This window comes from Orycteropus afer, unplaced genomic scaffold (genome assembly GCF_000298275.1).
Source record: "Orycteropus afer afer isolate SDZICR_OR568_19922 unplaced genomic scaffold, OryAfe1.0 scaffold00462, whole genome shotgun sequence".
Classification (NCBI taxonomy): Eukaryota; Metazoa; Chordata; class Mammalia; order Tubulidentata; family Orycteropodidae; genus Orycteropus; species Orycteropus afer.
The window spans coordinates 1,454,655-1,470,621 of record NW_006922049.1 but is presented as its reverse complement, the minus strand read 5'-3'; the positions used below and the strand labels follow the sequence as shown (position 1 = coordinate 1,470,621).

Sequence of the window (15,967 nt, the reverse complement as noted above, 5' to 3'; positions counted from 1 at the left end):
GCCTGCTACTCTGTGCTACGCCCGTGCTTACCTTGCTCCCAGAGACCTGGTCCCTCTCGGGAGGGTAACAAGGGAAAGTATTAAGTAACCAGGTAGTATTAAGTAACCAGGCAGTATTAAGTGTTTAATATTTCCACAATGGGAAAGGCCTGCTGGTGCTTCCTGGCTTAACGTCAGCCCTGCCTATGATGAGTCAGCAAGCATATTGTATCTTTTATGTTCGATTCTGTTGGGTTTTGATCATTGCATTTAGCATGGAAAGGTCCGTTTTCCTTCTATGTATTCCTTTCTCCAGGTCCTCAAGAAGGCTGTCTCAATAGTGTGACTTACGCATCTATGATCCCTCTTCCGGTACTGCAGAACTACCTCAGGCTGGTAGGTCCACACTGCTCAGTGGGGTCTTCTACTTCCCATCCCTGACACTCAGTATTGGTGGCCTCTTTTCATGTTTAGAAGAAGCTGAGCCCTGCATGCTGTGCCTTGCACCCTGACACCATTGCCTTCCCCGTAGCCCTCTCCCTAGAAAGCTACTGTTTGCTTAGTTCTGAATTTCGGTGAAGGTCATGTTTAGATGTTGATTGCCTGGCTCCAGATACCACCTGTGACTTGCAGAGGTTATAATTTGATCAGGAGGAGGTTGTCTTCCATTAAGAAAGACTTGACACCAATATATATATCATCAACATGAAAGGGAGTTGTTCTGGTTCCCTAGTGCTGCTCTGACAAGAATATACCACAAATGGGATGGCTTGAACAAACAGGAGTTTATTCTTAGCATTTGGAGGCTTTAAGTCCATGTTCAAAGTGCCACTCTCCAGGGGCTGGGTAAAAGCCCCTCAACCTTGGGGTTCAGCTCTGCCTCCTGCTCCTGGCCCACTGGAGCTAGAGGCTTTTCTTCACTCAGACAGCTGCTGGCCGCTGATACTGACAAGCCCAAGGTTGACAAGTAACAAGGCACAGTCCCGATGTTACCAAACCACACAGCAGGCCATTAACTCAAGTCCATTGAAAGTCCCAAGATCAGCAGAGCATTGCAGACTGGTGAACAGTGACACAGCTACATGCAGGGTTCAAGCATTGCCATAAACTAGAGACCATTCCCCAAGCCTTCTCCTTATATATAGGAAGCAGACCACATCCCTGAAGCAGCTACTCAGTTGCTCACAGTAGATTCCACCATGGAGTTGATTACCAGTCTCATCATGGGGAATACTACATGCAGCTCCCCAGCCACTCAACCAGGCCCAACCAAGTTGACACACAAACGTAACTACCACAGAAATGGATAGAAGTATCAAGATACAGTGCTATAAAGTTAGAGTTACAAATTGAACAAATACGGCAGCATTAGGTAGGATTTTGATTTGGCCACTTTAACAAACATCAAACTACAGCAGCTTAAAAGATAGAAGCTTATTTATCTTAAACATAGAAATCCCACAAGTCAGAAGGAGGGCAGGTCCCTGCTTTGGTCCTGGTCCAAAAACCAACATACCAAACTCACTGCTGTTGAGTTGGTTCCAACTCATAGCGACCCCTCCTTGGTTTTTCAAGGCGGTATTTCTATGGAAGTAGATTTCCCAGTCTTAGCAACTTCTCTCTTGTGGCTCTGCTGGCCCTTCAGGTGTTGGTTGTGTGACATTGGCCAAAGACAGTTCCCCACTACCACACACCCAGTCTAGCCTGAGGAAAGAAACCCTGCATGGTAAGCTGACTTTAGGGAAGTTGCACACATGCCTCCTGCCCACATCCCACTGGCCAGGATGTCACCTCTAAGTTAGGTAGTGTGGTCTTTTTCTGGGCACCATGTACACAGCTAAAACTAGGTTCTTCTATTATAGAAAGAAAGGGGAATATAATTATCTTGGGGAAGTAGCAAATTCTAGGCAAAATAGATAAATACAGTGCTTTGCATTTTTTGAGGACTTATATGCTAGACAATTGGGTAAGTGCACTTACATGTATTACTTTGTTTATTCCTCAAAGCATCTCTGTGAGGCAGGTGTTATCACCTATTTTATAGATAAAGAAACTGAAGCAGAGAGAAGTAATATAACTTTCTGAAGGCCATACAAATAGTGAGTGATGAGGCCAGGATTGTGAGCCCCTGACGTCCATGTGTGTGTGTTTCTGTCTGAAACTAATATTGATGGTGCAGAACATTAAGTAAACACTTTTCCTTGCCGCCTTAATTGGTAAAGTCTTTTTTGGAAAAAAAAAAAAAAACTTGAATGGATTGGGCTAAGACCCTTTACAAAAGCTGTTTCCATAAACTCTGAATTGATGTCTTTGTTTTCTCTCCTGATAAAAAGAAGCATTCAAAGCCATTCCAGTGATCTTCTAGCTAGGCACAAAACTGAGACTGATCTTTGTAAAAGCAGACACAGTGATATAGAAACATTCAAAGGCCCTGCAATTCAGGGGAAATGGATTTCTGAATCTGACATCTTCACTTGCCTTCCTTGGCTATTTGCTCCCCTCCTTCCCAAAGCATCAAGGAAGCCTGAGGGTTAAGTTTGAAAGGGAAGCAGCTCTATCTCATTCCTTTGCTTCAGTGAAGGTTGAAGGGTGTGACTAACTGGTTTTCAGGAATGTGAGCCTCAGGCCCAGAGTTAGACCACCCAGTATTGCTATTTCCCTCTCTCCTTTCTCCCTTTTCAGCCTCTTTGAGGAGACAAGGTTCTGTACCAGGGGCCCAAGGCTTTCTGTTCATCTGTGCAGCTGATAAAATCAATAGAAAGGCAGTGACATTGAATTATCACTGCACATTAGCCTTGCCTGAGCAGATCTGTGAAATGAATCTGCTTGTCACGTTGAACGTACAGTATTCCAAGTACACGTATATGCATGCCTCCTCCTGCATAAGGCACAGTTTAACGACCAGTGACCAACAAACTAGCTGCTAAATTAACCCTCTTGTTAGCTCTGGTCACAGTTTAATGAATAAAGCCCCAAAGTAACTTGTGGGTGAATATAATAAAAATGTATCACTCATTTTAACAGGCACTTGAAAAATTTAAAGTAACTGAGGCCATAATGTTTTTTAATAGTTGTGTATGATTTTTTTCTCGCTGCAAAATTATAAGCCCTTTAAGGGGATAGATCATATATTATGCATTTTCATATCTTATTTTATTCTTTAATTAAGTTGTTTCACAACTGTATTGAGAACCTCTTAAATGCCTACATGGAGGTTATATTCTAGTGGGAGAAGACAAAAGCAAATGAATAAATATGCATGTAATGTTGACTCCAACTCAGTGACCCCATATGGTGGAGCAGAACTGCCTCACTAGTTTTCTTGGCTGTAATTTGTGCAGAAGCAGACTACCAGGTCTTTTTCCCGCAGAGCAGCTGGGTGGGTATGAACCACCAATCTTTCAGTTAGCAATTAAATGCTTAACTGTTTGCACCACCAGAGCGCCTTACCTGTAATATGCTGTTGTTGTTGTTGTGTGCTGTTGAGTTAATTTTGACTCATAGCAACCCTATAGGACAGAGTACAACTGCTGCATAGGGTTTCCTAGACTATAGCCTTTATAGGAGCAGATCGCCAAGTCTTTTCTTCTGCAAACTGGTGGGTTCAAACCACCAGTCTTTGAGTTAGCAGCCCACATTTCCAAGACAGCTAATCTTTACAGAAGTAGATTGCCTGGTCATCCTTCTGCAGAGTGGCTGCTGGGTTTGAACCACCGCCTTTTAGTTAACAGTCAAATAAATGCCTTAGGCACTACACCACCAGAGCTCCATGGAGCCACTGGGTGGGTTGAAATCGCAGACCTTTTACTTAGCAGTCATGCATTTAACCATTGTGCCACCAAGGCTTCTTACGTGGAGTATAGTGATCAGTAATAATTACAAGTAGAAAGAAAACAACAGATAAGAGGATAAAGAGTAAATGGACGGGGAAGTAGAGAAAGTTGCCTTTAGATGGAGTGGTCAGGAGAGGCCTCTCTGAGGCAGTGACCATGGAATGGAAAACCAAATGAAACGAAGGAAGTGGACTTGTGGAAAGTATATGAGGCAGAGGGAGCAGCAGCTATGAAGTGGCTGGGCTGGCAGTGAGGTCTGAGAAGTGACCAGAAACTAGAGCAGGCAGGGCCTTGGCAGCCGTGGTGAGGACTTTGAATTTTATCCTAGGTGCAATAGGAAGTCGCTGGGTACCAGTTGCCATCAGATCAATTCCAGGTCATGGCGGTCTCATGTGTGTCAGTGGAAGTGCTCCCTAGGGTGTCAGTGGCTGGTTTTTTAGAAGGAGATTGCCTGACCTTTCTTCCAAGGCACATCTGGGTGCTCTGGAGCTTCCAACCTTTTGGTTAGCAGCCAAAGGTCTCAGCCGTTCTTTTTCAAGGAATGAAAGGGGCAAGGCTACATAAAGATCCATCGGAAGGAAGAAGGCAGTTCCCTGAGGAGGAGGTGGCTCCAGCACCCAGACAACATGGGCGCTCTGCATTGCTTGGCTTCCATTGCAATAGTATAAGCAGATCCTAGGCAGCTGAGCTACTGTCAGGCCAGAGGAGGTCTGGAGCAAGAAGCATCCGTAGGAGATAGCTGACAGGGAGCAGAGTTGTATCCAGGAGTTATATCTTATAGCCTACTTTATTTTTAAAATGTAATGACCAAATTATCACGTCTGTATTGAGAAGTGAGGGCCTGCCTCTAGTAGAAGTTAGTCATCTTGTATGATCTTGGCGTTGGTGGTTCCAGTAAGCTGGTGCAAAATATGCACATACAAAGGAGCCCCAAGGGTGCACTGGTTACTGAGAGGTTAACAGCTCAAACCCACCCAGCAGCGCTGTAGGGGAAAGACCTGGTGATCACTCCTAGAAATCTGCAACCTAGAAAACCCCCTTGGCAGTTCTTCTCTGTTACATGAGGTGGCTATGTGTTTAAAACTTGACTAAATGGCACCTAGTAACAGCACACACACACACACACACACATATAGTGAGTGTGTACTGTAATTTCTCTTGAATTCCCATTACTCTCTTATACCTATTCTATAAAGAAGGGACCTCAGCAAATGGTTAAAGGCCTCTCTACCAGTTTTTATACCCTGAATACTGGATGTGCCAATGTTGTTTAGGGGATTTTCTCTGAATAAATTGACAGTAACTGTATCATTTGTGGCTCTAAAGTCACAAATAAATTGCTTCTTTAAAATTGAGTGTCAGAAGAAGTTGGAGTGAAATTCCCAGCTGTAAAGTGTGAGACTTTAAGCTGTAATCATCCCAATTTATTGGCTTGGTGAAGCCCTTTCATTTTCCATTCTTTTTTTGAGTTCAGCATCTCAGCACAAGCTGGCCTAAAGCTATCTTAGGGCAGTAGGAGCTTTTGCACAGACTGTGATGGGGGAAACTCCAAACACAAGATAAGGTTTACTGTTAAAATGCCACAAGTCTGGAAACACATGGAAACCAGTGGAGACCCCGGCTCCTCTAGTAAACCACAATCTGTAGAAAAATACTGAGGAAGGAGAAAATAGTAATGAAAGAATGGATAGGCCATTGTTGAGGTCACTTGTTTCCATTTAATCCAGAACTGTTTGCCTCACAAAGCACTAATTGACATGTGATAAGAGCTTCCTGAATAGGCTGTGAAAACACAGGAATAAAGGGGATTGGTACCAATTGTGATAATGACAGCAGTGCCCCCTCCCTAATAAGCAGAAATGACACACTGTAGACATGACTTAGGGCATAATTCTGGTAAATATAATTCACCTTTTAGAAATTGACTTAGTTTTCCTTTTCAAAGAACAGATCTCCTTCCAATGCAGTTGCAATGTTTAATATGTATAATATAAAATATATCTATAAATATATAAAATATATATATGTATATGTGATACATGGAGCTGTGGTGGTATAGTGGTTAAGGCATTTGGCTGCTAACCAGAAGGTCAGTGATTCAAACCTACCAGCTGCTCCATGGAGGATAGGGTGGTCTGCTTCCCTAAAGATTTACAGCCTTGGAAGCCCAATGGGGGTTACTATGAGTCGGAATCAACTCAATTGTAGTGGGTTTTGGTTATGTGTGATATATATATATAGATACATATATACATACACACAGTGAGCTCTGGTGGCGTAGTGCCTAAGGCCTTTGACTGCTAACCAAAAGGTTGGCGGTTCAAACCCAACAGGCACTCTGCAGAAGGAAGGCTGGGCAATCTACTTCTGTAAAGGTTTACCACCTCAAAAACCCAAAAGGTGTCACTATAAGTCAGAATCGATGAGTCAGAATGGACTCCATGGCAGTCAGTTTGTCTTTTTTTTTTTTTTTTTTGGTGTACATACACACAACATATCTTTAGAGCCCTCTGCTGGAAGCAAGGAGCATTTATACTCATTATACCCAAGGTCTTGCTATTTGCAAAAATGTAATACGGCAATTCTAGAACAGATAAATATGTTTTCTTGGCATAGCATTGCATGTTCACATCAGTGTCAAAAGAGTAACAGGCTCCCAGTAATTAAGTTATTTATTATTTTTTTTGTTCATACTTTTAATAGTAACTAAGGTTGGGCAATCTACTTCCATAGAGATACTGCACCTCAGAAACCCAAGGAGGGGTCACTATGAGTCTGGTCTGACTTGACGGCACATAACAATAACAACATAACTATATCATTTGTGGAGAAAGAACAAAACACCATTAACTGAAAATGGGTAATACCTGAAATGAGAAACCTACTCATAGAATGTGTACCTGAGAATGTAGGAACCATCTGGAAGTCTGTGCATTTGTTTATCCCTTTATTTACTTACTCAGTTCCCTTATTGATCTACATGGTACTTTATTCCAAAACGCATATTAGACTGAACACAAAGGGCTTAGTGAAGTGAATAGCCTTTTCAATGAAATTCTAAATTAAGTGCTTCCTGTCTGTATTCCTGAGAACCTACAATCTGAGAACAAATGCCGTGTTGAAATTGACGACAGCTTATCTATAAAGCTGGGTTTCTTACTGTTATGTCATTTCAAAATCAATCTCAAGAATGTGTAGGCAGTTTGACAAGACAGCTGTAATGAATATAGTGCTCTTGTTTTCAGATCCGAACCAAGATTAAACAGCAACGCTAGTGGAAAGTCTCAGGGGTAGAATAGTCAGTAGATCTTGAAAATCTTTATCCTGTTTTACTGGTGTGAAACAATCCGTTCCTTGTGAGAGAATTTCTCCCCAGTAAATCATGGCCACTCGGGATTAATTTGAAGAGCTCAAGACTTCTGGTTGAAAATGGCACCTGGCTAGTACCAAACATACGATTTCCCACTGAAGTACTTTTGAAATGCACTTTAATACCTGACAATAACAAAGAAAATTAGAACTGAAGTCTGCTTTTGACAAGAATCTAGAAAAATATTTCTACTCTCTTTAGGGACAGTAGAGTGTTACACCCACTTACTCAATGCTCATCTGAAATTCGGTAGAGATTTATCATTCTCTTACTATTTTTCTGGTGATTCAAAAAGGTAAGGTTTATTCCAGTTAAACAAGTAGACATATATCCTTTTTACTACGTACCCTCTGCCATTGAGTCGATCTGACTCATAGTGACCCCTATTGAGTTTCCAAGGTTGTAAATCTTTGCAGAAGTAGATTGCCTCATATTCTTCCTGTGGAGTGGCTGGCGGGTTTGAACCACCAGTCTTCTGGTTAGCGGCCAAATGCCTTACCAACTCTGCCACCAGAGCTCCTTTATACTGCATACTCCCAAAGCTATTGAGTGAGTTCCAACTCACGGCAGCCTCATGTTTCAGGGTGGAACTGTGCTCCACAGGGTTTCTGATGGCTCGTTTTTGGGAAGTAGATCGCCAGGTACTTCTTCTGAGTTTGCATGGGCTAGAACCACCTCCAACATGTCAGTCAGCAGCTGAGCACATTAACCACTTAAAACCACCCAACCATTTTTCACGCCATAGTGTCTTATTTTTTCCCATGGGATGGCATTCTCCTCCCACTCCCTGTCAATGCACACCCTTCCACATCCATTCGGAGAGCACTGCTCCTAGCATGGCCTGAGTAGGTAGTTGGTGGGGTTGGTGAGAGTGTGCTGCATCCCTGGAGGTATGTTATCCATAAGCATGTGGGCTACAGTGCTTCCTTTGGCTGCAACTTATTCATTTGGCTGCCTTGTTGGACAGCAGGAGTTCCTCCCAGCCTTTACTGGTTCCTTAGTTTAACTGGCAGCTATGACATCAGACTGTCATACACCCACTGGCCTGAGTAGGAAATTCAGCCAAAGAAATGCACAGCAGATGAGGCCAGTGGTAGTCCGTACACCCTGCTGTATTGCAGAACCCTTCCTGTGGTTTCTTAGTACATAAAAATTATAACAACAAATTAACACTGTGCCTATGGAAAAATACTGCAAGACAGAGTAAAGAAATATCATTCTGGAAATGGACTAGAAGACCCTCCCTTAAAAAATATTTACTAGAAAATCCAGAAAAAAAAAATCAGAAAATTATTTTATTTGAACCCACTAGCTCCTCTGTGGGAGAAAACAAACCCTAATGACCTACTCCTATGAAGGTTATAGCCTAGGAAACCCTATGGGGCAGTTCTGCTCTTTCCTACAGGGTCACTATGAGTGGGAATTGGCAGTACACAACAACAACAGAGACTGCAATGGGAAATTTTGAAACAGCAAGAAAACCATAGTAGAACCCAGGTTACTTTAAAAAGAAAAACATGCATTGGAAAAGGAAATGAGTGAAGAAAGGAAGACTATTAAACACACAGTGGAAAAATTAAAGTTGTATTTCAGGCAGTAAAGAACAGAAGGGAGATAGTGAAAATTTTGTTCAATGTTGTGAAAGACTAAGTTGAGGGGATCTCCCAGATTTAGAAAAGAAGGACCAAGTTATGACAGTGGTGAGATAAGGTGGCAGACATCTACTCAGAGGACAGAGAAAGAAGCTAAGCATCAGAGCTGTTCCTGAAAAATATACAGAGCAGGACCAGGAGCAGTTACTAAAAATATAATTGAAGAAAAATATCCTAAGCCAAAAAAGGCTTAAGTAGGCATATTAAAAGTGCCTACCATGTTCCAATTAAGACTGGGAGAGAAGCCACAGCTAGACAGTTTTGAGCAGCATCTTTTAATTATAAGTACAATCTGAACAGTCCCTGAGTTTCCCCATCTCAGGTACAAATGAGGACATCCTTTACATCTGAGGTCTGGTGGTTCTAGCTGGGGAGCAGAAGTACAGCTGAACTTTCTACGATATTCTTTTTCTCCCATATCTCTGGCAGCATCTCCTGTCCCAGTCTTGGTCTTTGCACCTCTACCATTTCTTGACTGGCAGACCACCACTGTCACATTATACAACCCTGGCCACTACTGAATCCACTCTGTAGTTTTAGGATCCTGATGTTCCTTAGGCAGTTACAGCTACTGTCACGTTTCTTCTCAGGCACACTTCTCATCGTCTTCCTGCCCCAAGTGTAAATACCAACCATTCCCTTTTTTATTGAAGGCTTGGCAACAATGAAATATTATTGGAACTTAGAGAAAATCAGTACCAGATACACTGGTTTTTAAGTCCTGAAAAGCAAGTCCCAAGCCCAACGTCAAGACGGCACCATTCCCTAGCTATAACCTGATGGTCAGTGGCCTCGCAGGGCTTTCCTCCACCTTCCAGGAGTTCCCACAAGCCTGCATTGGTCTCTTTGGAGTCCAGGCTAAAGTCTGAAAGGTTCAAGGAAAGTTAGGGTTTGATGGCCTTCCATGCTAAAGCTTGCCCCCTACACCTTCCTTTCACATCTCATAATCTTCCCGTGTAATGGTGGACCACGTGCATATATACACTCTTCACAAAAGTCTACCCCAGCCACTCACAAGGATGTGGCTTTCCCAATGATCTCAAATGGACAACCTTATCAGAGCACAGTAGATCAGCAACAGCACAAAGATAAGCATACATGTCCTACATTGTCCTGTTCCAAATTAGAAAGAGCAGACCTTTTCATGTTTAACATTTCCCTAGGTTTTCATACATGAGCACCATCCGTGGTACTGGTTAGCTTTGAGCTTTACCTGCCCGTGTCATTTTCTGCAAGTCTTTCCAAGAAGAAAACTTCTCCCAAACATATGGCCTGGGAATCAACATTTGGTCCTGGAATAATGGAAGTGGGTCAGAGACTTGCCCCTTCCACACTTGCTCCATCACTGCCTTTGTCTTGTGTGGATGGAAATTGACTTTCCATCGACGTCCATGCCAAATATCCACGTATTTTCAGGCAAGGTATCCTGATAGATGAAGAGAAAGGTAGAAACCAAAACAATAGGCACACACACAGGGGATTTTACTTTTACAATGTAAATATAATTAGTCACTATCTAGAGCTCTTGGAAGCACTGAATTCTGGAATGGAATAATACCTGCAACTGATGCCAAGAATTTTATCCCCATCAAGTTGTCTTCTTCCTAAGAAGTCAACATAAAGGTATTCTCTGATATGCATCAGCTGCAAGAAGATAGCATCCATGTACCCTTCTTTAAATAACCACATAAATACATGTTTGTATAGAATATCACTTATGGAAAGAGAAAGCCTTTTCCCCGCAGTGTGTCTTCTGGATGGTGACACTATCCTCTCTATATATATATTGTAATTTTTCAAAATTTACTTAGTGAAATGCATTACTCTTTTAACCAGTAAAAAGTAAAGTAAAACAAGTGTTTGAAAAATTCAAGGAACATCTGAAAGGGATGATAAAGGGAAATATTACAAAGCATCAGCAAGGGACCAAATACACTAGGAACTATGCTTCCCAGCTCACATACTGAACTTTCCTGCCAAAAACAGAAGGAATAGAGAGTATGGTTTTTCATAAAATGTCAGCTCTCATTACATGGCATACTTTGCCATGTTTCACATTGCAATGAAAGACTTCAAGGGCCCAGTGAATAAAGCCATTCCCTAAAAGATTATTTTGAATCTTTTGAAAGTCTTAGGACTATCAGGGAATTCCACCATTTTTTCCCCTCTCTTGTCTTAGCATTTTTACCTAAGCTTTCCTCTTGTTTTATCCATAGGTTGAGCAATATCATAATGTCATTTTTCATGGCCCGGAAGGAAGCTTGCAAGACTACATAGCACATCAGCTTGCACTCTGCTTGAAGGTATCAATGACTTGCATACCTACTTCTTTTCTTTGAAAATTTGAGAGTGTACAGAACTGATCAGCCTGTTTTCTTACTACAGCACAGACACATGGCTGTGGGTTTCCCCTGTGAAATCGTGAGAGCTGAAGTGGATGCTGGTTTCTCCAAGGAACAGCTGGTAGACCTGTTCATCAGGAGTGGTAAGACCATTTCAGTGGACTGGACTGTAATAACCAGGAGGCATGCTCTTCAATGATTCTGCTAAAACAAAATACACTTTGTGGCTTAGGAATAAACTTAAGTCAACTTTTCAGTTATTCAGCAACTTATGGAATAAAAATTGGGAACCCAAGTGAACACAAGCAAAAAAATATATATATTTCATGTATGTATCATTGCATCTGTTGAGCAACATACATTTTATTTTCTCCTTTCTCTTTTGCTGTAAGTCATGATTTGTTGTGGGCATTGCGGTATAACTGGCCGTAGGGGGATAGGTGGTGCAGTCCCCTCCACCCCATGGGGCAGAATATTATATCATTAATGCTACTTAGAATTGCTGGAACATGGCAGTAATGAAAAAGCAGCCCCATTTTTAGTCAATTTCATTATTATTTATAAAATCCCTATGAACAACATGCCCCTTTTTGCATTGGTGACCATCTCAGCTTGTCTAAATGTATTGTTAGCATCTTCTCAAAGAGAATTCCTCTTCCTAATTTCCCAATACTGGTGAATGATACAATTCTCTTGGCCACCCACTATAGAAGTCAGCCTTAGGCACTATGCTACCTCCCTCAGAAGCCCGAGGAAAGGTCGCTATGAGTCAGAATCAACTGGATGGCAGTGAGTTTGGTTTGGTTTAAAGTTCATTACTACAAGTAAGGAATACACTGATCTGTATTCTACATTTACTCCTGGTGTTTGACCTTGTTTTCTCTGAAGCAAGAGCCTTAAACTCTGGATTGGGCTGGAGTAGAAATGGCAAACCCATTGTTGAACTTTTGTCTTGCACTGAGCACAGCACATATATTACCATATTTGTTCCTCTTGACAACTCTGCAGAAGACAGCCAGCAAAAAGAGGGTCTCGAGAAAAGGGGTGTACGAGCAAAACGCACATGCAGGAGGAGTAGCAAATGTAGTTTAAATAATTAGTTTTAGAAACCTGAAACTTACACAGAGATTAAAATGGTGACTATAGAGAAAAGAACGTAGGACAAAATAAGACTTTAGAAAGAATGGAATGGTACTTATGCTAGCAAGAGTGCTTTGTGTTTGTTTTAAAAAATAACATCTTGCTTCTCATATTGCCTTTCGTGACAGTCAGTCATGTCACGTGGCTCTTTTGTTTGGTAAGGAGGGTGTGAATGCATATTCAGACCGGGTTGAATTTCTCCTCTATGTACGGGATGGAGTTAGCTTAGCAAGAGATACGTATTTTTTAAAATTGCATGTGACAGTAAGTAGCAAAACAAATAAATACCACATCTTTATTTTAAAATAATACTTTGAATTCCTGAGAGAATTTGAGTTTTTAGAATTAATGAGTGAAATTACCAAAGGGATACTACTACAACATGGTAATTGCCATCTATGCAAGTGACTTCACCTCCTTGACTCCTGCATTGCTGGAGGCCCCTAAAGGTGTATCTCTTACTCTCAGTGGACCCCTTTGTTGTTGTTAGGTGCCACCGAGTCATCTCCAACTCAGAGTGACCTTATGTACAACAGAACGAAATACTGCCTGGTCCTGTGCCAGCCTCACCAAAACCAAAACCAAACCCACTGCTGTGAGTTGGATCCGACTCATAGGAACCCCTCGTTGGGATTCCCAGGCGGTATCACTACGGAAGTGATTGCCCAACCTTCCTTCCAAGGAGTGGCAGGTGGGTTTGAACAGGCAGCTTCCGGTTAGCAGTCACGTGCCTTAGGGACTGTGCCAGCAGAGCCCCCATGCCAGCCTCATAGTCCCGGCTAATACTGAGCCCATTGTTGCAGCTGCTGTGTCAATCCATCTTGTTGAGGTTCTTTCCCTTTTTTGTTGAACCTCCACTTTTCCAAGCATGATATCCTTCTCCAGGGAATGGTCCCCTCTGACAATGTCCCTACCAAAGTAGATGAAATGAAGTCTCATCTGGCCATTCTCACTTCCAAGGAGCATTCTGCTGCACTTCTTCCAGGACACATTTATTAATTCTTTTAGCAGTCCATGATACATTCAGTAGTCTTTACCAACACCACAACTCAAAAGCATCAACTCTTCTTTGGTCTTCCTTATTCATGGTCCAGCGCTCACATGCAAACAAGGCTATTAAAAATGCCATGGCTTGGGTTAGGGGCACTTTTGTCTTCAAGGAGACATCTTTGCTCTTCAGGACTTGAAAGAGGTCTTTTGCAGCAGATGTGCCCAATGCAATATGTCATCTGATGTCTTGACTGCTGCTTCCATTGGTATTATCTTTGACGACTTCAGTCTTTTCTCTGTTTATCATGGTACTGCTTATTGGTCCAGTTGTGAGGATTTTTGTTTTCTTTATATTGAGGTATAATCCATATTGCAGACTGTAATCTTAAATCTTCATCAGTAAGTGCTTCAAGTCTTCCTCACTTACAGCATGCATAGTTTTGTCATCTGCATATCACAGGTTGATAATGAGCTTTCCTCCAATCCTGATGCCACATTCTTTTTCATACTATAGTCCATCTTCCAGATTATTTTCTCAGCATACAGATTGAATAATTATGATGGAAGGATACAACCCTGACACACTCCCTTCCTGATTTTAAACCATGCGTTATACCCTTGTTGTATTCAAATGACAGCCTCCTGATCTATGTTAGATTCCTCATTAGTACAATTAAGTGTTCTGAAATTCCCGTTCTTCTCAATGTTATCCATAATTTGTTATGATCCACACAATTGAATGCTTTTGCATAGCCAGTAAAACACAAGTAAACATCTTTCTGGTATTCTTTGCTTTGAGCCAAGATACATCTGATGTCTGCATTGATATCCCTCATTCCACATCCTCTTCTGAATCACGCTTACATTTCTGGAAGTTCTCTGTGAATACACTGCTGCAACCATTTTTGAATTGTCTTCCGTCATATTTTACTTGTGTGTGATATTAATGATATTGTTCAATATTTCCACATTCTGTGGGATCACCTTTCTTTGAAATGGCTACAGATATGGATCTCTTCCAGTCAGTTGACCAGGTAGCTGTCTTTCAAATCTCTTGGCATAGCCAAGTGAGTGCCTCCAGCATGGCATCCATTTGTTGAAACATCTCAATGAATATTCCGTCAATTCCTGGAGCCTTGTTTTCTGCCAATTCCTTCAGTACAGCTTCAGCTTCTTCCTTTGGTACCATTGTTTCTTGATCATTTGCTACCTCCTGAAATAGATGTTCTTTTTGATACAGTGACTCTCTGTATTCCTTCCATCTTCTTTTGATGTTTCCTGCATATTCAATATATTGCCCGTAGAATCTTTCAATATTGCAACCCAAGGCTTAAATTTCCTTTTCCGTTCTTTCAGCTTGAGAGATGCCAAGTGTGTTCTTCCCTTCTGGTTTTCTAACTCCAGGTCTTTGCACATTTCATTATAATAATTGACTTTGTCTTCTTGAGCTTCTCCTTGAAATCTTCTGTTCAGCTCTTTTATCTTGTCATTTCTTCCATTTGCTTTAGCTACTCTCCATTCAAGGGCAAGTTTCAGAGTTTCTTCTGACATCCATTTTCATCTTCCTTTTCTGTCTGTATAATGACCTTTTGCTTCCTTCATGGATAATGTTCTTGATGTCATCTGACAGTTCATCTGGTTTTCAGTCATTGGTGTTCAGTGCATCAAATCTGTTTTTTAGATGGTCTCCAGATTCAGGAGGGATATTATCAGGGTCATATTTTGGGTGTAGTGGACTTGTTTTAATTGTCTTCAAGTTCAACTTGAACTTGCATATGAGCAGTTGATGGTCTGTTCCACAGTCTGCCCTGGCCTGAAGATATGAATTTCTCTATCTCCTCTTGCCATAGAAGTAGTCAATCTGATTCCTGTGTACTCCATCTGGTGAAGTCCACAAGTTTAGCCACCATTTATATTATTGAAAAAAAGTATTTGCAATGAATTTTGGTCTTTCAAAATTCTATCATGCGATCTCCGTGTTATTTCTATGACCAAGGCCATATTTTCCAACTACCAGCAATTCTTCTTTGTTTCCAATTTTTGCATTCCAATCACCAGTGATAATTAACACATCTTGATTGCGTATTTGGTCAATTCCAGACTGCAGAAGTTGGTAAAAATCTTCAACTTCCTCATCTTTGGTTTTGGTGGTTGGTGCATAAATTTGAATAATAGTATTAACTGATCTTCCTTGCAGGCATATGGATATTATCCTATCACTGACAGCATTGTACTTTAGAACAGATCTTAAAACATTCTTTGTGGTGATGAATGCCATGCCATTGCTTTTCAATATGTCATTCCCAGCATAGTAGATCATATGGCTATCTGATTCAAAATGGCTCTTAAAGGTGTGTCCCTTATTCTCAGTGGACCCTTCTGCATTTCCATAAAGCTCGATTGGAGCCTGATGAATCCTTCAAACCCAAAACTGTTACTGCTTCTATGGTTGTTGTTTTGTATTTTCAGTCTAAAGCTGTGCTAAATAACCTGAACTAAACCTATGCTATTTCTCAACTAAAATTTGCCTATGAACCAATTTATTTAAGGATGTTGAACTTAAGTGGTCTGGTGGAGAAGTGGGCATTACTGAAAAATTGAGGCAATGAGGCAGGCAGCATTGAAGACAAATGATTTTACCAAATTAATACACTGTTTTAT

General features: G+C 41.3%; 1 protein-coding gene across 1 annotated transcript in view; it reads left to right on the top strand.

The window, feature by feature from the left end:
- The window catches only part of CTTNBP2 (cortactin binding protein 2), a 253,837-nt gene that overhangs the window by 161,324 nt on the left and 76,546 nt on the right, over nt 1–15,967 (top strand). The window contains 3 exon segments of the mRNA XM_007954509.1: nt 296–375; nt 11,051–11,137; nt 11,220–11,319. Coding sequence (XP_007952700.1) covers nt 296–375; nt 11,051–11,137; nt 11,220–11,319 — 267 coding nt within the window.